This window comes from Vitis riparia, chromosome 3, assembly GCF_004353265.1.
Source record: "Vitis riparia cultivar Riparia Gloire de Montpellier isolate 1030 chromosome 3, EGFV_Vit.rip_1.0, whole genome shotgun sequence".
NCBI classification, from domain to species: domain Eukaryota; kingdom Viridiplantae; phylum Streptophyta; class Magnoliopsida; order Vitales; family Vitaceae; genus Vitis; species Vitis riparia.
This window is the reverse complement of record NC_048433.1, coordinates 1,909,068-1,929,829: the sequence shown is the minus strand read 5'-3', so window position 1 is coordinate 1,929,829 and position 20,762 is coordinate 1,909,068. Positions and strand designations below refer to the sequence as shown.

The window sequence follows — 20,762 nt, the reverse complement described above, 5'->3', positions numbered from 1 at the left end:
ATTATAAAAAATATTAAGTTTTTATTTTTAAAATATTAAAACGTGTAGATATTATCTGCTCTAATTTTAATAAATCTTCATTAATTTATAACACGTTTACAAGATTAAAAAGAATTTATACGTATAAATCTTATAAATTTTTTACCAGATATCCAAAATAAAATTTTCAAATATTTTCTCAATTAAAAAATGTTTTCTTGCCGCACATTTAGGATCATCAAGCCTCAATTTTCTTCCAAATCCGTAGGGCCAAGAACTTTTGACTTTATCTTGTAAATAAACCACTACTTTTAGCGACAATGGAGCTCTGCACAAGGCCCTTGAATAATGGAGATGGACCCACACTATCACTTTGGCTCATAATAATACAACATATATATATATATATATATATATATATATGCAACCATGTTGGGTTAAGCTATGCTTAAAAGTCAATTTAAATAATAATTCATCACCTTAAATTCTTAAATTAGGGTTTGATGAGTATGTTAATTATCCAATAATTAATTAATTCCAACACTTCAAATTATAATCTTAAATTTTTGTTATATTTATTAAGTAAAGAATTTTTTTTTTCTCATATTTAATTATGATTAAAATATGAAAAAGAAATAAATATATATAAAATTAGTGAAATATTTATATATTTTTAAGAAAAATAAATGAAATGAAATAAAATTTTAAAAATATATAAAATAATTTATTTATTTTATTTTATTTTTTATTTTCTTTCTTTAATATTGTTCCACAATAAAACATAGGGTTAATCACTTCATCCAATGATGCAGTTAAATTATAGCTTTTGTTAATTTATGTTATTTTATTTTTGGTTAGATTAGGGATGACAATATGTTGGGTTGCAATGGGTCCCAATCTTGTCTCCACCTAGTTTATTAAAAATAATTCTCATTCCCACCCACTAAAAAACTTAAACATCACATGCAAATTTCTTATACCCACTCCATCTTATCTGGTTTAAAATATTTATATATTTTAATTATATTAAAATAAATATATTTTATAAATAATTAAAATATTATATTTTTTAAAATTTATTTTATCAAAAAGTAAAATTTTATTTTATATATATTAACAATAGAAAATAAAAATTAAATTAAATTAATTTTATATAATAAGGGTGGGGTAGAGCAAGAGTCAAGGCAAGGCAGGGCAATACCCAAACTCATCATGAAATTGTCTTAGTTTTAAAAAAATTCTTAAACCCATCCTTAACATGTTTATTTAAATTTCAAATTTAGTTCCATTAGGATAAGATGATATAGGTAACCAAATAGTGAAATTTTTATGAGCCAAATACCAACATTTTCCCTTTGTCACGATCAATATTACAACTGCTTTAAGCTATTTAATTGAAGTCATTAGAATAATAAAGAACCCCAAATTATGAGTTCTTTTTTTAGGAATTATTCTTTCAAAAATTTGATTTGATTTAATTTAAAATTAGGAAATTTTAATTTTAATTTTTTCGTGACAGACAATTGGTACTTATTTTATTTTAATTGCATTTTTTAATGTTAAGAAACATCCATCAAAACAATAAAAAGTAATGAATAATAAATAATACAAAATTAGAAGTAAGATATATGCATGACCATGACCTTTTTTTTTATTATTATAACCACACTCTCTACTCAATATTGTTTGGTTCATGGTTACAATAATGCACACGCCATCCACTAGCTAGTCTTGATTTTGCTTTTTATTGGGTTTATACCCTCAAAAAAACATCGATAGTGCGTTGTGAAGGCCCTCCATATATGACTTTTTCTCATTCATTTCCTGAGTGATGTGAGACACTACAATTTTTTTTTTCTAAGTTTAGAAAAGAAAAGATTATTCAAAATTACAAGATCCGATGATCTTTGAAGCTTATGATATTGTGTCATTGAAAAATGTTAAGGGCATCTTTGTACTTTTAAGAGCATCCTACATTATACCTTTGAACCCCACCTCGGGTGTGACCTTTTAATTTAATTCCAGGCATGCTATCTTTTATAAGTTAGTCCCACATGTTTTATTTTATTTTTATTTTATAAAAAGACTAATTTTACAATAAAAATTTGTCAAAAATAATATAAATAATAAACCCTAAATTATATTTAGATAGAAGAAACAAATGTCGGTGTCAATTTATAAATAGTTTTCGGTTGATGGCTAAGTTTGGGAGAAGAAAATTTTGTCTTATGATTTGTTAAAAAACGGAAAAATGAGAAAAGAAGAAGAAGAATGAACAGAAAAAATGAGAAGGTTATTTTAAATTTTTTAGTATATCGGAAATATACAAATGACTTAATATAAATTATATTAAGGTGGATGTGTAAATTGAGCATATACTTATATATATATATTAGGTGGTAATTAGAATGTATTTAGTAATGATTTTAGGAATTTTTTTTTAATATTTTGTAATACTTGAAAGATAAAAATTTTCAAGTATTAGAAAGATTAGAAATATTTCGTAAAATTATAAACAAACACGCTCTAAGATAATGATTTTTAGAAGTGTTTGTAGTATTTCTATCGCTTAAAATTTTTATATTTTAAGTATTAAAAATATTAAAAATACTTCTTAAATTCACTATCAAATGTATTTTTTGAGCCCGTTTGATGGTGAATTTAGAAAACGTTTTTAATATTTTTAATACTTGAAAATTTTTATCATTCAAATGTTAAAAATGTTTTAAATACTTTTTAGAATCACTTATAAACGTACTTTACAATGTGTTTGTTAGTGATTCTTGAAATCGTTTTTAGCATTTAAAATTTTTTATTTTTAAATATTAAAAATACTTCCTAAAATCACTGTAAAACATATTCTTAAAATATGTTTGATAATAATTTTAAAAAATATTTTTAGTATTTCTAACAATTGAAAAGTTTTAGAAACACTTTTTAAAATCACTAAATATCTTTGGAAGTATTCTAAAAAAAGGTTTTTAGTCTTTCTATAGTTTGAAACATAAAAATTATCAAGTCTTGATAAAATATAGAAACACTTAGTTGTAGAACACACTCTTAACCCCATTCCAAATTACTCTGGACTTAAAAAGGAATGTTTTTTTCACTATTATAATTTATAAGTCACATTTTCCTTTAAAAAAATTAATTTGTTCTTTTGGTCACGTGTCAAAATCTGAATGGACCAATCCCAAAGTACCCAAATAAAAACTAACCTGGCTGTCACTCTCGCATTGCCCGCTCTTCACTATGGACTCTTTGGCTCTGTTTTGTACAGCTTCTCTTGTCGCCGGCGGTGTGTACTGGTTCGTCTTCCTCCTTGGCGCTGCCGAGCGTAAAGGCAAACGAGCCGTACACCTCTCTGGCGGCTCCATCTCCGGAGACAAAGTCCGGGATAATTACAAGCAATACTGGTCATTCTTCCGCCGTCCTAAGGAGATCGAGACCGCCGATAAAGTTCCGGCGTTCGTCGACACTTTCTACAACCTCGTCACTGACATTTATGAGTGGGGCTGGGGCCAGTCGTTCCACTTCTCGCCGTCCGTGGCCGGGAAGTCGCACCGAGATGCCACGCGCGTCCACGAAGAGATGGCTGCAGATCTACTCGGAATCCGAGCTGGAGATCGGGTACTCGACGCAGGATGCGGCGTCGGCGGGCCGATGCGAGCCATCGCGAGGCACTCCGGTGCTAATGTAGTTGGAATCACGATCAATGAGTACCAGGTGAACCGCGCTCACTTACACAACAAGAAAGCTGGTCTCGAATCGCAATGCGAGGTGGTATGCGGTAACTTTCTCGAAATGCCGTTCCCGGATAACTCTTTCGACGGCGCCTACTCGATCGAAGCGACGTGCCACGCGCCGAAGCTCGAAGAGGTTTACAGCGAGATTTTTAGGGTTTTGAAGCCTGGGTCAATGTATGTCTCATATGAATGGGTAACTACTGAATTGTACAGAGAAGATGATGCAGAGCATGTGGAGATCATACAGGGAATTGAGAGGGGTGATGCATTGCCTGGACTAAGGAGTTACAGAGACATTGTAGAAATTGCGCGAAAAGTCGGGTTTGAGGTGGTGAAAGAGAAGGATTTGGCGAAGCCTCCGGCAGGGCCGTGGTGGGCTAGGTTGAAGATGGGGAGAATTGCGTATTGGAGGAACCATATACTGGTAACAGTGCTGGGTTGGTTGGGGATTGCTCCGAAAGGGGTTGTTGATGTGCATGAGATGCTGTTCAAGACTGCTGATTATTTGACTAGAGGTGGAGAGACTGGGATTTTCACTCCTATGCACATGATCCTCTGTAGAAAACCCGAATCATAGTGTGCCTATTCGAGTTGGGCATCACGGAGGTGCTCTTCGATGTGCTTTCCCTCTATTTCATTGGTTCATTGTTGTTGCAATTTGGCTTTGGTCATCATTGTTTTAAGTTTTTACTTGTGATTTATTTTTCGTTTAGTAATTGCGGTAGGTATGTGTGTTAGGGAGGGTTTTGGGCATTGAAGTAGTTGGGTTCATCTCTAATTATAGAAAGGTACTTCGGAATTGTCCTCTAACCTATCTAATAAATTCAATTGATTTGGTCAATTTCTTTTGTGTTTTAGACTTTGATGTTCAATTGCATTTAAAATGTAAAGTGATTGGAATGCTAGATTTGAGAATGTTTGAGAGAGGACATTCTCAGAATTAGAATGCAGGCCAACATTGTACTTCAATTAATTAACTGGAGCTGTTTTATGCTTTATCTTTGATGTGTCTGTGATTTGGTTGGGAAGTTTGTGTTTGGTTGCTCAACCTGTAAGGTTGCTCTGAGGAAAGGTCGTACATATGACTCTGCATGCAGCTGTGTAGACTGCAGTTTTGGTATCAAATTGAAAATGTTAAGAAGACATAGCTAGTGATTTAGCTAGCTGTATGAGATACCTCTCTTGTATGGGAACCATGTGAGGGCCACTTGTGACCCATGTGTGCCTTAGATGTCTGAGGCAGCCAGCAAGGACATGGAGAGGTGGATTTGGTGTATTGGTTAAATGCTAAAGAATCAACAATTGAATAATACCCTTGATAGAAGAAGTGGGAATATGGTCTCGAAGAAGAACATTTGGTTCATTACCATTGAAAAACCTTAGAAGCTTTAATGAGAAGTTGTGCCATATGGCCATGAGGCATAAGGAAAACATTAAAAAGGACTAAAAGAAAAAGAAAAAGTAAAAAAAGAATAACTCTAGAAGTTTTTTTTGACATTTTATTTGTGATTATGCAACTTCAAATGAGAATCCATCTACTTATCATGAACCTATCATTATTTGTGATTACGCAATTTCAGTGCTTTGTGTGTTATGCTACTTTTTTCCAGTGTAGAGGTAAATAATTAGTTTTCTTGGAATGGAGGTAAATAATCAGTGTGCAATAGAAGAATAGTTGAAGGTTCTGACTTTTGAGTGATCTTTGTGGGCAGTTAAAGACTCTAAAGTCTTTTTGCTTAAGCTGTTTTGGGACAGAAATCAACTGCTGCTTACTTGATTTTGTAGATAGTTTAAGCATGATGCAACCATAGTTGTTGTTGTTGATGGTTTATCTATCAAAAAAAGTAGTTGCTGTTGATGGTTGGCTATCAAAAAAGAGGTAGTTGTTGTTGGTTCTTTTTTGGCCTGGTGCGATTTGTATACCTCCCATACATTGTATCCTTTTGCCTACAAAAAAAATGACTTAATAATGCAAATTTTTGGTTTATGTTCTATGCCTATTCTTTGATGTGCCAAGATAGGTTTTAGCCTGTACATTGTAGCTTCTCTTAGATTAGACTATATTGTAGCTTTCCTTAGATTATACCATACAGTAATATGTGATATAATTTTTATAGCGTGGATGCTTTTGTTCAAGGGTTATTATATTCTTTGCAGATCTCCATGCTAAAGTTCAATGGAGAGGTACATCATATGATGACATCCATTAAAACTTGAGAGCATAGCCTTATAGATTAGTCACATGGGGCCCTAACTTTCCTGTTTCTGTTTTTATTTTCTGGGATAAAAGTGAGATCTTTACTCTGTTTTTTTTTACTCATTGTGGAAGACACTTCACCATTTTCTTCATAATTCTGACAAGACAGAGTTCTATTGGTGAAATTGATTCAGTGGTCCAAGAAAGGTCAGGTTAATGAATGGAGATATATCTAAAATGTGTGGTCCATAAATCTTCCTTCTTAGGCAGTAAAAATACCTTTAAATCTGATGATAACATGTAACGTTGTAGAAGCAAGCAGTTTTCTCTGTGGGCTGCTGATGTGGTCTGGCTCATATGGATAGTTGCAATTGCAGCTGAAGTTGCAATGGTAGCAGTGTAATGGTAGTGGGTTATGAGTCTTATGACCCATCTTAACTCAAAATAATACTTGAGAATTTTTAATCAACCAAATGTACTCATCATTTTTCCATATATTATATGTATTGATTGTTGCTTGACGCACTTGCAATCTATTGTTTGATTGTCCCAATTATGCTGCGTGACAGACACTTTAAAATTTGATACCAACTAAAAATCTGCTATGTTGTGTTTAGTGCCCGTTTGTTTTATATATACTATGTGGGTCAAGTTGTGTTTAGTACCTTTTTTTTTATATGTATACTGTCAAAGTACTGTACATTATCTTTTTGTTCGGCAGTAATAACATTTTATAAACAAGCACCAAGAAAACAGGGCATTAAGGTAAACAGAAGTTCACAGTACTTTACATAAAATAGGGATGTATTGATGTAAAACCTTTTTATGCTTTGTCTCACAGGTAGAAGTAATAAGGAAAGAAAGTAAAACAACAAAACTTAGAATCTTAGAACAGTTTGCTCTGACTCCAACCAATTAAAGGATCTGTAAGTTCTTTTTCTCATCCAGTTGCTCTCTCTTGTCAGTGATCAGATGGAGCACTAGGGGGGATCCATTTGGGCATGGATTTTAAAACCCTTTTTACTTAAGATACAGCACCAGAAGACATTTCCTTCACTAAAACGAGATGTCAATCCAAGTCCCTTCCTACTTTGTATATAGAACTGTTGTCATGTGACTTGTACTATCTAACTTTAGAGCCATGTAAAGCTGCTATTATTTTAAGCTGGAAACTAATGCAAGCTGGTAATTACAGACATTGGCTGGCTAAATCGAATTCTTTTCTCATTCCCTTTTGAATAAACAAAAGCCAGATTCAACAAAAAGTGACTGGAGAATAATTGACCAGCACAGATATCTGTTTCTTTACTTCCAATACCAATAAGATGTTTAACTTTGAATAAGAAACTGGGGGACATATGCCTTGCCATAAGCATATGACTTGGTTGTTTTGGCTGTCTCCCATTACTATCCATCTGATCAAGAAAAAGTCCATTCCATTGTTTTACTGTCTAGCATGTTCCTATTTGTTTCCTTTACAAAATTTTCCGTACAGATTACAGCCCACCCCGCACCTAAAAGGCAACCACTACTGCTAATGATACTGGTTTTGAATCTCCTCCATGTCATGCCTCTAAGTTCATCTCCAATTAAGGATTAGGGGGTTTCTGCATCATTTGAAGGAACCCCATTTCCTAAATGATCAAGAAATATTTGTGCACGATAAAATAATTCATCAATTCTGGTGAGATTTGATCTTTAAGGTTAGTGAATTTAATTTGATTTTGATTGATATGACACGTTATGGGGTTGAGACGATATTGTGGCTGGTTTTGTTCCACCTTATGTTGCAGGGGTTCTGGTATGAGTGTTGGATGTGGGTATGTGTCTAAGTGTCTAATCCCTTTTACACCTCAAATTTTAGGATAGGGGTGCTTGGCTAAAAAGGATCTAAAAAATGAGTATGGATGTTGTGATACGACATAATGAAGGAAAAATCAATTAAAAATAATGTGGAAGTGAAGATATCCTTTTTAAAAGATCATATCTTTTCCCTCTAATCCTTTTTTTCCCATCTTATCTTTAAATTCTTATAAAAATTCACTTGTAACTAACTTTTTTGTCTTCTCTAGTGTAATTATTACTAAGAAAATTGAAAGAATAAAAGGATATCAATGAAAAAATCAAAAGTATTTGACAAGGATCTTATACTCAGAACCATGTACAAGTACGGTGGGTAAAATTGAAGGATTTGGTTCTATAAAAAAATAAAATTGAAGGATCCTAGGTTCCACCTAATATACTAGTCTAAGAATCAAAATGGTTGATGAGCTCAATTAGGTGAATTGCATATTATTTTTTAGAATCATTCTTTAGAGAGGAGAAACAAACTAATCAAACCTTCATAAAAAAATTCAAAAATTTTCCCTAGAAGAAAATTGGACCAATATAGGAAGATCATAATCCCTCCATCTACATCATAAGGTATGGCAAAAGTATATGAGACTGATAAACGCGTCTTGATTTGAATAAGCATAAGCTGACAAGATATTGGGTTGGTGCTGACATGGATAGATGCATTGACCCCTTAATTAAAGCTTAAACTTTTGGTAGTAGTTCAAAGCGACACTATCCTAGTGAGGCAAGGCCCGTCTCAAGAGAACAGCCTTTAAGAAAGAGTAGAGTTTCTGCAACCCCTTTCCAAGTTCTAAATATAAAATGGAATATATGCATAGATTTTGTCTCCGTGTGGAGACTTCAAAGAAAAGCTTTGAAAGACTTGTGAAATGATCCTTTGTCTTCACTTGGGCAAAGTACAAAACTTGAAGCACTTCACAGAATATTCCTTTTTTCAAGAGCAATAGTCTTTGAATCAATCCCGATCAGTAGATTTGAGGGAGTATGCAGGCACAAACTCAATCAAGAAAGCTTCAACTCAACTCATCCATGGCAAGATGGTCTCAACTCCCCAAAGACCTCCTTCTCCTAGTTGCCCAGCGCCTGAATACCCATTTCGATCTCCTCTGTCTCCGATCAGTCTGCTCCTCCTGGCATGCTTGTGTCCCCTCCAGACCCCATCCACTCCCTTCCCGTTTCCCAATCCTTCCCACCAATGGAACCTCCTGGGGTTTATATCTTTCTAGGCGCACAATTCTGTGTCTTGGATTACCTGAATCTCACTGCCAACCCACCATCGGCTCCTGGCTGATCAAAGTTGAAGAAGATGTCCCTGATATGGCACACCTGGTGAACCCACTCTCCACATTTCAATTCAAACATCTTCCACCAAATTTCCCAAAAACTTTTGACTTTTCCAGGTTTCGGGTCTCTGAATTAGGGCAAGAGTATGTCCTTCAGTACATGAATCATCGCCCATCTGGAGAGGCTGATGAGGGGAGCTTGCACAAGGGTAAGGTTGCTTTCTATAGCACCAGCAATGGTGAAGATTTTGTAATGCTTACAATTCATGTGTCTGGAAAATTGGCCATGTTTAGGCATGGAAACAAAAGGTTGAAAACAATTGATGATATGCCATCTTGTGATGATTTGATATTCTTTAATGGAGAATTCTATGCCATTGATAACACTGGAAGGACTGTAGTTGTGGCCATTGGATCACCTCCAGTTCTAAGTTTGATCGCTGACTCAGTGATTGGTGGCAACAAGAAGAGCTTGGTTGAGTCCAATGGCGAATTGTTGATGGTCAACACATACTTTGATCAAGGGATTCATGGCATAATGAATAGAGCAGTCCGGTTTAAGGTTTTCAAGCTAAATCAAATTGGGCATATGTGGGTTGAGGTTGAAAACTTGGGTGATCGAATCCTGTTTTTGGGTGAGAAAAGTACATTCTCAGCTGTGGCTTCTGAATTTTGTGGGTGTGATGGGAACTGTATTTATTATACAAACAGCTTCTTCTTCCCAAATGACCAAGAAGATGATGCATATACAGGAATAGGTATATTCAACTTAGAGAATGGTAATTTGGGGCCTTTATCGAGTTTTCCCAATTATTCCAAGGTGATTTGGCCACCGCCAGCTTGGGTTTATATCGATAATATCGGAGATATATGATGCTCCTTTGCCTGGGAAATGTACTCTCTTGAATACGAAACATTGAATTTTGTTTACAGTGTTTGCCCATTGTGTCTGTTTGACACTGATATAGAAATTCGATATTGCTCCTGTTTGATACACCCTGTTTATCTAGAAACACTCCTAAGCTAGCTATTAAGATACTAGGATTTTTTATGCCTATATGATATGATCCAATTGCTTGTATCAACACAAACCATGAGGTTATACAGCATTCTTGTTTGTTATTACATGTATTGAACTTACCTTTGATCTCATATTCAGTATTCAAATTTTGCGCTTTGTTTGTAGAAAAATGAATGAGATTCACCTTTTGACGAAGTTTCTTTGTATTTCTCCTGTGAATATTCTGAGCAAATCTTAGAACTTGAGGACTATGTTAGAGGAAGTGAGCTGAACTCATATTTGGGTATTTATCTTATCACACACTTTACTATCTTTCTTAATCACTTGAAGTGAAACCTAACGTTAGATCAACACATAGCACGATCCAATAAGATATAGTGCTAGTGCCCCCAAAGGAAAAGGAAAGAAAATGATAACAAGGGTCTGCCTATAAAATCTGATGTGTGGATAACATGAAGTCATCAGAAGTTTGGTGGGAGGAGAAAGTGTAATGTGGATAACATGAATCACAAACCCAATAAGTGGATGTGATTTTTCATCCCCTCCTGCCCATTCAAATCCATTTTGCCCTTGTCCCTTGATTGCTTTATACTCTCAACTTCAACTACATTCCACCCACTCAACTCACACTTCTGTTGTTCTGGAGCCTTGCCTCCAAACAAATACATTCCCCACTCTTCCATGGCAACAACTGCTAACCTATTCTTTGAACCTCCTTCATCACTTTCAGTCTTTCTCAACAAAGATCCATCATCCTCCCCTTATTCCTCCATTCTCTGTATCAGTTCTAAGTTGAAAACTTCAGCAGCAAAATTCTGATCAAGGTACATTCCCTTGAAGTTGTGGAGTATGCTGCGTGCCATAGCTATCACAGTAGCAAGATCTACCCTTTCATGGTGTAGCTTAGTCGAACTTGCAACGATGTCCAGTTCCTCCTAGTAATGGGGGATGTATCAGACAAGACTAGAGAGCTTTGCAAGAGAGAAGATATTGAGAAAGTTCCACATTTTAGCTTTGATAAGAGCATGGAAAAGATCCATGAGGAAGGAATTGGCCCTGATGAACTTGTGGGAGATATATTATACTATGGCAACAATTATTCTACTGTGGCACAGCGGCACTGCAGAGAAGACGTGGAGAAGTTGATAGGAGATCATAAGGTCGACCATATGCTTGTAGTGCTTGATGTGGGCTTGAAACATTGTGGTCCTTGTGGTACATCCAACTGTGTTGAAGCTGTCAAGGCAGATAGCAGACGCAGTTGTTTTTGCAAGGATGAATGGCGATGAGAACAATAGCTGCATGCAGTTTTTGAGGGACTTGAATGTGGTTGAAGTTCCTACATTCTTGTTTATCAGAGATGGTGAAATGTGTGGAAGATACGTGGGTTCTGGTGAAGGTGAGCTTATTGTAGAGATCCTGAAATACCAAGGAGTTCAAGTCACATGAAGACAGATCAAAGATGCCCAGTGTAGCCATAGAAATTTAAGGGGTCAGTCATTTAAAGGAGTTGTGTGTGCTTCATTTGGTTGTTGTGATTTGAGATAGAGGCTTAGGTTTCATTGAAATCTGGGAAAAAAACAGGGGATATTGAAAGTAACTTGAGAATGAAATTTCCCTTGTTCTTTTCGGAGATTCTGTAAGGAGTTGTAATATGAAAGATGGTTCGAACAAAAGGTTCAGCTCCAGTCTGTTACGCTCTATCCCTTCAAAATCATGGCTTGGTGTTTGAAGAAACTGAGAGAGGTCCTTTCCATCAGGCCAACCGAGAGAGAAGCCTTAATCTTTAACCCACCATTGGCCCTGCAATTTGGCCTTCATTACTAGGAACTTGAAGTGGGAACACAACTTGGAATAGTACGGAGCAATGCTGCAGGCAGCTGAGCCTGAAATACCTCTGTGGAGTCACCTACTGCTGTGTCATACGTGGGACCTGGTCTTGGTGGTCATGCTTGGGTTTGGCCCAGATAAGCTTGATATATATTATTAATCCATTACCTAACAACTTAAAACTTAAACTTTTAGATCAACTAATACCTAACATAGTAGTAGAGTTGCCTTATGGGTGGTATAAGTCTTAATTCAAAGAGGTTGTCCAAGAGACAGGTGGCTAACGGTTAGAGCTTTTAGATCAATGGATTGCTAATGTCACTTTCTCAAAAGCATCTGGAACAATTGGGAGCTTATTTAATTTTCTCAATTTGTTCAGCCCAAAAAGGTTGCCCATGAGACAAATGGGTGCCTCTTAGGTCAATTGGTAGTTTATCAATGCAAAAGATCCTTTCTAGGACTTAGAGCTCACATCATAGCCTTGCTTCCCAGAGTAGTGTTGTTCTTGTTTCATTAAGATTACTTTAATGTTGTGTTTTTATGCTCTTTTCTTGGTGGGGGAATAGGTGAAAGGCATTCAAACATTAGGACTTAAATTCACAATAGTAGTCTTGGGACCTTACCACCTAAACCAAATGGCATCTCTATATGCATTTTTGGCATTTATATCTCTAATCCGAATCCATTTTGAATAAAAATATAATACATAAATATTCTTAATTTTATAAAAAAATAAAAATAATACATATGGTTTTGTAACTTATCAAAAATTCACATTTACGATTTGAAATGAAGTGCTCATTTATACCCAAAATTGCTCCATTTCAAACACAAACAAACATGAATATGTGTGAAAATACAAAAATTCATAGATATGGATCACAAATAAACAAATGGAGAATAAACCATATTCATACCCATTTGTTTTATATATGCTATTATATGGGTCACATTGTGTTTAGTGCCTTTTCTTATATGTATGTTGTGTGAGTTTAAAGTTCAAATGCATTTTATAAAGGATTAATTGATTAAAATATCCCAAATTTGTAAAACTGACATTCCCCATTTTTGAACTTGAAGAATAATCAATTTTTAACATAAATATCCTTTAATATTTTCATTATTTATATTTGTGTTTTAAAATAAATGGTTACTTCTGCAATAAAAAGATGAGGATAGTTTTGTCAAAAATGGTTATTTTTAAGGTTGAAAAAAGGTGAATGGTTAGTTTTTCAAAGTGGGGAAGATTTCATCCATTTTAATCGGTTATCCCATTTATAAACAAGCATCAAGAAAACATTTTTTTAGATGGTTCCACCCAATATACAAGTCTGAAAATCAAAATGGTTGATGAGGCTCAATCATGTGAATTGCATTTTATTTTTTAAAATCACTCTTTAGGTAGCAGAAACAAACTAATCAAACCTACATAAAAAATTCAAAAAATTTCCCTAGTAGAAAATTAGACCAATATAGGAGGATCATAAACCTCCACCACCTACATCATAAGATATGACAAAAGTATATTAGATTCACAAATGCATCTTGATTTGAAAAACCTGACAAGCGGTTGGTGCTAAGATGGTGACATGGATAGAGATGCATTGACCCTTTAATTCAAGCCTAAAATTTTGGTACTAATTCAAAGTGACACTATCCTAGGCCAGTCTCAAGAGAACAGCCTTTACGAAATCGTAGAGTTTCTGCAATCCCTTTCCGGGTTCTAAACATAAAATGAAATATATGCATAGATTTTGTTTCCACGTGGAGTCTTAAATGAAAAACTCTGAAACGCTTCCTTGTGGAAGTGGAATGATCCTTTGTCTTCCTGAATCGAACCCAATATGCTGACTTGAAATACTAATTCACAGAATGTTCCTTTTACAAGAGCAATAGTCTTTGAATTGATCCCCATCGGTAGACTTGAGGCAGTATGCAGGCAAAAACTCAATCAAGAAAGCTTCAACTCAACTCATCCATGGCAAGATGGTCTCAACTCCCCAAAGACCTCCTTCTCCTAATTGCCCAGCGCCTGAATTCCCATTTCGATCTCCTCTGTCTCCGATCAGTCTGCTCCTCCTGGCGTGCTTGTGTCCCCTCCAGACTCCATCCACTCCCTTCCCGTTTCCCGATCCTTCCCACCAATGGAACCTCCTGGGGTTTATATCTTTCTAGGCGCACAATTCTGTGTCTTGGATTACCTGAATCTCACTGCCAACCCACCATCAGTTCCTGGCTGATCAAGGTTGAAGAAGATGTCCCTGATATGGCACACCTGGTGAACCCACTCTCCACATTTCAATTCAAACATCTTCCACCAAATTTCCCAAAAACTTTTGACTTTTCCAGGTTTCGGGTCTCTGAATTAGGGCAAGAGTATGTCCTTCAGTACATGAATCATCGCCCATCCGGAGAGGCTGATGAGGGGAGCTTGCACAAGGGGAAGGTGGCTTTTTCTAGCACCGGCAATGGCGAAGATTTTGTAATGCTTACAATTCATGTGTCTGGAAAGTTGGCCATGTTCAGGCCTGGAAACAAAAGGTTGATATTAATTAATGATACGCCATCTCCTTGTGATGATTTGATATTCTTTAATGGGGAATTCTATGCCATTGATAACACTGGAAGGACTGTAGTTGTGGCTATTGGATCACCTCCAGTTCTAAGTTTGATCGCTGATTCAGTGTTTGGTGGCGACAAGAAGAGCTTGGTTGAGTCCAATGGCGAATTGTTGATGGTCGATACATACTTTTGGTCAGGGGATTCATCGCCGAATGAAGAGAGCAGTTCGGTTTAAGGTTTTCAAGCTAGATCAAATTGGGCATATGTGGGTTGAGGTTGAAAGCTTGGGCAATCGAATCCTGTTTTTGGGTGAGAAAAGTACATTCTCGGCTGTGGCTTCTGAATTTTGTGGGTGTGAAGGGAACTGTATTTACTATACAAATACCTTCTTCTGCCCAAATGGGCAAGGAGATGATGCATTTACAGCAATAGATATATTCAATTTAGAGAATGGTAATATGGGGCCTTTATTGAGTTTTCCTGATTATTCCAAGGTGATTTGGCCTCCACCGGCTTGGGTTTACACTGATAATATTGGAGGTATATGATGCTCCTTTGCTGGAGAAATGTACTCTCTTGAATACTGATGCTTTGAATTTTGTTTACAGTGTTTGCCCATTGTGTCTGTTTGACAGTGATAGAGAAATTTGATATTGCTCCTGTTTGATAGACCCTGTTTATCAAGAAACTCTCCTAAGCTAGCTATTAAGATACTGGGGTTTTTTATGTGTATATGATATGATCCAATTGCTTGTATCAGCACAAACCATAAGGCTATACGACATCTTTGTTTGTTGTTACAGGTATTCAACTTAGCTTTGATCTTATATTCTGTATTCAAATTTTGTGCTTTGTTTGTAGAAAAGTGAATGAGATTCACCATTTGACGATGTTTCTTTGGATTTCTCCTGTGAATATTCTGAGCAAATCTTAGAACTTGAGGACTACGTTAGAGGAAGTGAGCTGAACTCATATTTGGGTCCTTATCTTTATCACACACTTCACTATCTTTCTTAATCACTTGAACTGAAACCTAACGGTAGATCAACGCATAGCACTATCCAAAGGTATAAGATATAGTGCTAGTGACCCCTGAAAGAAAAGGAAAGAAAATGACAACAAGGGTCCGCCTAGAAAATCTGATGTGTGGATAACAGGAAGTTATCAGAAGTTCGGTGGAGGAGAAGTGTATTGTGGATAACATGAACCACAAACCCAACAAGTGGATGTGATTTTTCATTCCCTCCTGCCCATTCAAATCCATTTTGTCCTTGTCCCTTTACTGCCTTCTACTCTCTACTTTTAAGTACATTCCACCCACTCAACTTCACACTTCTGTTGTTCTGGAGCTTAATCGAAACTTGCAACGATGTCCAGTAACGACTCCAGTTCCTCCTAGTAACTGGGGATGAATCAGACAAGACTAGAGAACTTTGCAAGACAAAGAATTGAGAAAGTTCCACATTTTAGCTTATATAAGAGCATGGAAAAGATCCATGAGGAAGGAATCGGCCCTAATGAACTCAAGCGAGACGTATCATATTATAGAGATAACCATTCTTCTGTGGCACATCTGCACTGCAGAGAAGACGTCAAGAAGCTAATAGGAGACCATGATGTCGACCATAAGCTCATAGTGCTTGATGTGGGCTTGAAACATTGTGGTCCTTGTGTGAAGGTATGTCCAACTGTGCTGAAGCTGTCAAGGCAGATGGCAGACAATTATTTTTGCAAGGATGAACGGCGATGAGAATGATAACTGCATGCAGTTCTTGAGGGACATGAATGTCGCTGAAGTTCCTACATTCTTGTTTGTCAGAGAGTGAAATCTATGGAATATACGTGGGTTCTGGTAAAGGTGAGCTTGTTGGAGAGATCTTGAAATACCAGGGAGTTCAAGTCATAAGAAAACGCATCAAAGATGCCCCAGTGTAGCCATAGAAATTTAAGGGGTCAGTCATTTAAAGGAGTTGTGTGTGCTTCATTTGGTTTTTTATTTGAGTTGAGAGGCTTAGGTTTCATTGAAATCTGGGAAAAAAACAAGGGATATTGAAAGTAACTTGAGAATGAAATTTCCCTTTCCTTGTTCTTTTCAGAGATTTTGTGAGGGTTGTAATATGAAAGATGGTTGAAGCAAAAGCTTCAGCTCCAGTATGATACACTCCCCCCCTTCAAAATCATCGCATGGGGTTTGAAGAAACTGAGAGAGGCCCTTTCCATCAGGCTAACCGGGAGAAAAGGGTTAAGGGAAGCCTTAATCTTTAACCCTCCATTGGCCCTGCAATTTGGCCTTCATTACTAGGTACTTGAAGTGGGAACACAACTTGGTATAGTACAGAGCGCAGCTGCTGGCCTCTGAGCTTGAAATACCAGTGTGGAGTCACTTACTGCTGTGGCATTCCTGAGGCCTGGTCTTGGGTTTGGCCTATAAAAGTTTGATATATATTATTGATCCATTACCTAACAACTTAAAACTTAAAAACTTTTAGATCAATTGGTAGCTAACATAGTATTAGAGTTGCTTTATGAGTGGTGTAAGTCTTAATTCAAAAAGGAGGTTGTCCATGAAACAGGTGCATAATGGCTGAAGCATTTAGATCAATGGATAGCTAAATAATGTAACTTTCTCAAATGCGTCCTGGAACAATTGGGAGCTTATTTATTTTTCTCAGTTTATTCAGTCCAAAGAAGGTTGCCCATGAGACAGGAACCTTTTTAAGTCAATTGGTAGTTTATCACTGCAAAGGATCCTTTCCTTGACTTAAAGCTCTCATCACAGACTTGCTTCCTATCCAAAGTACTCTGTTTTGAAGAATCCCAAATTTTGTTCTCTTTATTCTTTGTTACGTTAGTGTTACTGTAATGTTTTTTTTTATGGTTTTTTCTTGCTGTGGGTAAATAGGTGAAAGGCATTCAAACATTAGGACTTAAATTCATGGCAGTTGTCTTGGGACCTTGCCACCTAAGCCAAAGGGTATCTCCATTTGTATTTTTTGTCTTTAGATCTCAAACTCGGTTACGTATAAATATTCTTAATTTTATAAAAATATTAATAATAGACGCTGCTTTGTACTTTACCAAAAAAAAAAATCATATATGTGTTTTGGAAAGGAGTCCTCATGTATACCCACAAAAGAACTCCTTTTCAAACACAAGTAGACACGAACATACGTGAAAAATATAAAAATTCATAGATATGGATCACAGAAATAAACGGAATCCATACCTGTTTATGTGGAGACAACACATATGAAAATACACAACCTTGAGCTTTCATTTTTCTTAGAAGCTTAAGTTGTTAGGATATGGTGCAAAATATATATCAAGCTGATATCAATTATCAAATGCAACCAAACTGAGAAATGGAGGAATGAATGGTATCAGGTGACAAAACCCATTATATAAAACCTTAGAACTAGGAAATTTAATTAGAACTCAACCATTGTCGTTCAGATTTGGCCTATGATCCTCCGGCATCAGGTTCCAACTCCTCTCACCCACCATATTTCCTTGAGGAACGCCACCTATTCTTCACCATTCTTTATTGGCGACTTCTAGTTTTCCATGGAATGTCCACTGCCATTACCAAATACTTAACCAATCTCAGATATTATAAACAGTCCCCCACCTTTCAAGTATGCGCGTTTCTTCAGCTATTCGCCTATTCCTGCGTAAAGATCGGGTTTCCATGTGAGGAGGCGGTGAGATTTGGACCCATTACTTGATATAAATGCAGAGAATGTGATGAAAACTCATTGTATAGTCAATAAACTAATCAAGAAAAGCTACTAACTTAGCTTAACAGTACAAACACGGATCTCCATCTTTAGACAAATGAGCCCTAGCCCTCATCCATTTACATTAAGCTCCTCATTGACTCTATTAAACTTCTCATGTCTGGTACTGATATCTGAGCTGGGTGAATGGGGTTTTTCGGAAATCTTCCAACAAAGTCAAATGCTGCCATTTTTCATATCTGGGGTCCCAGGCTTCACTCCGAAACTGTTTCTATTACGATCCTTAGGTGGGTGCCATTTCTATATAAAGTCTCAATGGTACCAGAGCTTTTAGGTCAGATAAGAAGAAAATGGAGATGGGATTGAGGGCTGCAGAAGGGAAGGCTTCACAGAAGAAAGAGCTTCGTCTTTGGAGAGCAATGGGGCAAAAGGGTGTGAAGGGCAGTCTGCTGGAAGCCATAGCCCACGTGAATGGAGGAAGTAATGTTGTTTCCCATAGTGATGAAGATGGGGTGTTGAGGATGAAGATTGTAGTAAAGAAACAAGACCTAAAGCAGATGCTTGAAGTGATGAGAGGTGGCAAAAGCAGTGCCCATCAACCATCCCTGTCGTTAGAACAACGCCTGAATCTTCTTCGAAGAAAGCATGTTTTAAGAGGCAACCAATCTAACAGAAGCCGCCGGAGTTCATGGAGGCCTGCACTCCATAGCATCCCTGAGGAGCTTTGATATGCCAAAAGGATATCTCGGTTTCATTTCAAAACAAAATGATCATCATCAATTAAGTAATTATAAACCAATGTTTATAGTATACTCAGCATGTGTTTCCATTGTAACCTCTACGAACATTTCATTTCATGAGAAAATGATCACCATCTTATCAGAAATGTAACCTGACCTTTAGGGCTTAGTTTGATTTCTGCAGTCATCTATTATCTCTTTAAGGAAAAAAGTTTAAGCTACAAGGGTCACCAAAATTTAGATCATTGGATAAAGATATCAAATTATAAAAGATTGAGATTATATACATCAGAACGAGATCGATATAAAACAAGATAACCTAAATGTATACAGATTGATTAGGTACGATAACCAAATCCTATCTCTAATGCATTTTTTCTCAAATATTTGATATTACATTATGCAATTTTAAAGAAAATTAAGGACATTTATTTACGGAGTAAATATGATTTTTTAAATATTAAGAACATTTATTTTTTGTATTTTTTAGAAAAGTATGTATAATGGTTACTTACACGAAATAGCATCACTATTTGGTTAATGACAATTTTGTTCTTCGTCTAGTCTAACGACATAGCATGTGCTTAACCCTTCAAAATCACCTATTTTATTGTGACTTATGCGTAGAAGAATCATGCGAAGATATGAAAGTATTAATTAATACCGATCATTTAGCATTATGGCCATGTTAGTTAATATATATATATATACATATGAAAAATTACTTAAATTACTCATAGGAATTGTTCAATTTTTTCGATTTAAGGGTCATACTCTTTGCTAACATGGGTGCCCATGTTAACGAGTAAATGAATATTAGTGTTATCTTGAATACAAGACTTTCTGTTTTAAGAAGGGAATCTTTCTATTAAACGCTCGCCTCTCAAAAGAAGAGACATGATGGGAAACCTTCCTATAAAGAAAGCGCTTGCCTTTTGCCTTTTACAAAAGAGAACAAAAGCCCACTAAATCTAAATCAGAAAGAATCCTATATAGCTTTACTTAGCCCAACTGTTTCTTACGCCGACGCCTACACTTATTCTTGGCATCTGCGACACAACATTTCTTGGTGTTTTGTACGTGTGGCAGGAGGTGATTGGTAGTCCCTTTTCTCACCCTTTCGAAAAAGAATCCGTCCACTCATAATTTAAGCTTTTGATTATGAATTGGGTAGTTGAACACAACCGAAAATGTCACCATCGAGTAATACGTTACATGAGCGACAAAACAAGCACATGACTCATAATTTCATGCCTATTTTTCCACACCAACGAGTCAATACTTGCCCATTGGCCCGCCCCTCCATCCTGCAGATTTTGATTCATGAAGTATAGAGATTAACCAGAATTGTTAAAATCAACTGCATGGACATAGCTTGAAAGTTAGGTTGGATTAGCAGACGAGGAGCCATGGTCATGCCACTGCGGCGCTGCCTGATGCTCCATATCTTTTCCTCTTTCATCACTTCCTGAATTAAAGCAACAAAAGAGACGAGGGTTGATAGAAAAGAGTTTGAGGATGTAGCAAATATTAAACGGTTTAAAAAATATTGAGTTTATGCTAAAATTAATAATGACTTTGACTCGGGTAATAGTTTATATATAAAAATTCATTGCCTCTCTTACTGAACATGTGAACATGTGCAGTGGACAAAGAGCAAGTATGCATACCTGAACCAGCCGGCCATGGAGACCATGGATAAACGGAGACGGCCATCGACTTATATGTCAGACACATGGTTCTGCAAGGCTCAGTCTTCTCCCACAGAAGCTGATTTTGGGTCTCGGTGCCAGGCTATTCTGAATTTTAT

The 20,762-nt window shown here is 36.3% G+C and overlaps 2 protein-coding genes and 3 pseudogenes across 2 annotated transcripts; all 5 read left to right on the top strand.

The window, feature by feature from the left end:
• The first annotated feature begins 3,211 nt into the window (after positions 1–3,211).
• Positions 3,212–4,582, top strand: LOC117909083 (24-methylenesterol C-methyltransferase 2-like). The gene has a single exon (XM_034822987.1). It carries the CDS (start codon positions 3,232–3,234, stop codon positions 4,300–4,302), a length of 1,071 nt encoding a protein of 356 aa, XP_034678878.1. The 5' UTR covers positions 3,212–3,231; the 3' UTR covers positions 4,303–4,582.
• Positions 4,583–8,663: 4,081 nt separating this feature from the next.
• LOC117911499 (F-box protein SKIP23-like) lies at positions 8,664–10,331 on the top strand. Its single transcript, XM_034825900.1, has one exon. It carries the CDS (start codon positions 8,764–8,766, stop codon positions 9,934–9,936), a length of 1,173 nt encoding a protein of 390 aa, XP_034681791.1. The 5' UTR covers positions 8,664–8,763; the 3' UTR covers positions 9,937–10,331.
• Positions 10,332–10,764: 433 nt separating this feature from the next.
• LOC117911577 lies at positions 10,765–12,136 on the top strand (annotated as a pseudogene).
• A 1,455-nt stretch (positions 12,137–13,591) lies between these two features.
• LOC117911685 lies at positions 13,592–15,301 on the top strand (annotated as a pseudogene).
• A 590-nt stretch (positions 15,302–15,891) lies between these two features.
• LOC117911849 lies at positions 15,892–16,880 on the top strand (annotated as a pseudogene).
• The last annotated feature ends 3,882 nt before the right edge of the window (positions 16,881–20,762 follow it).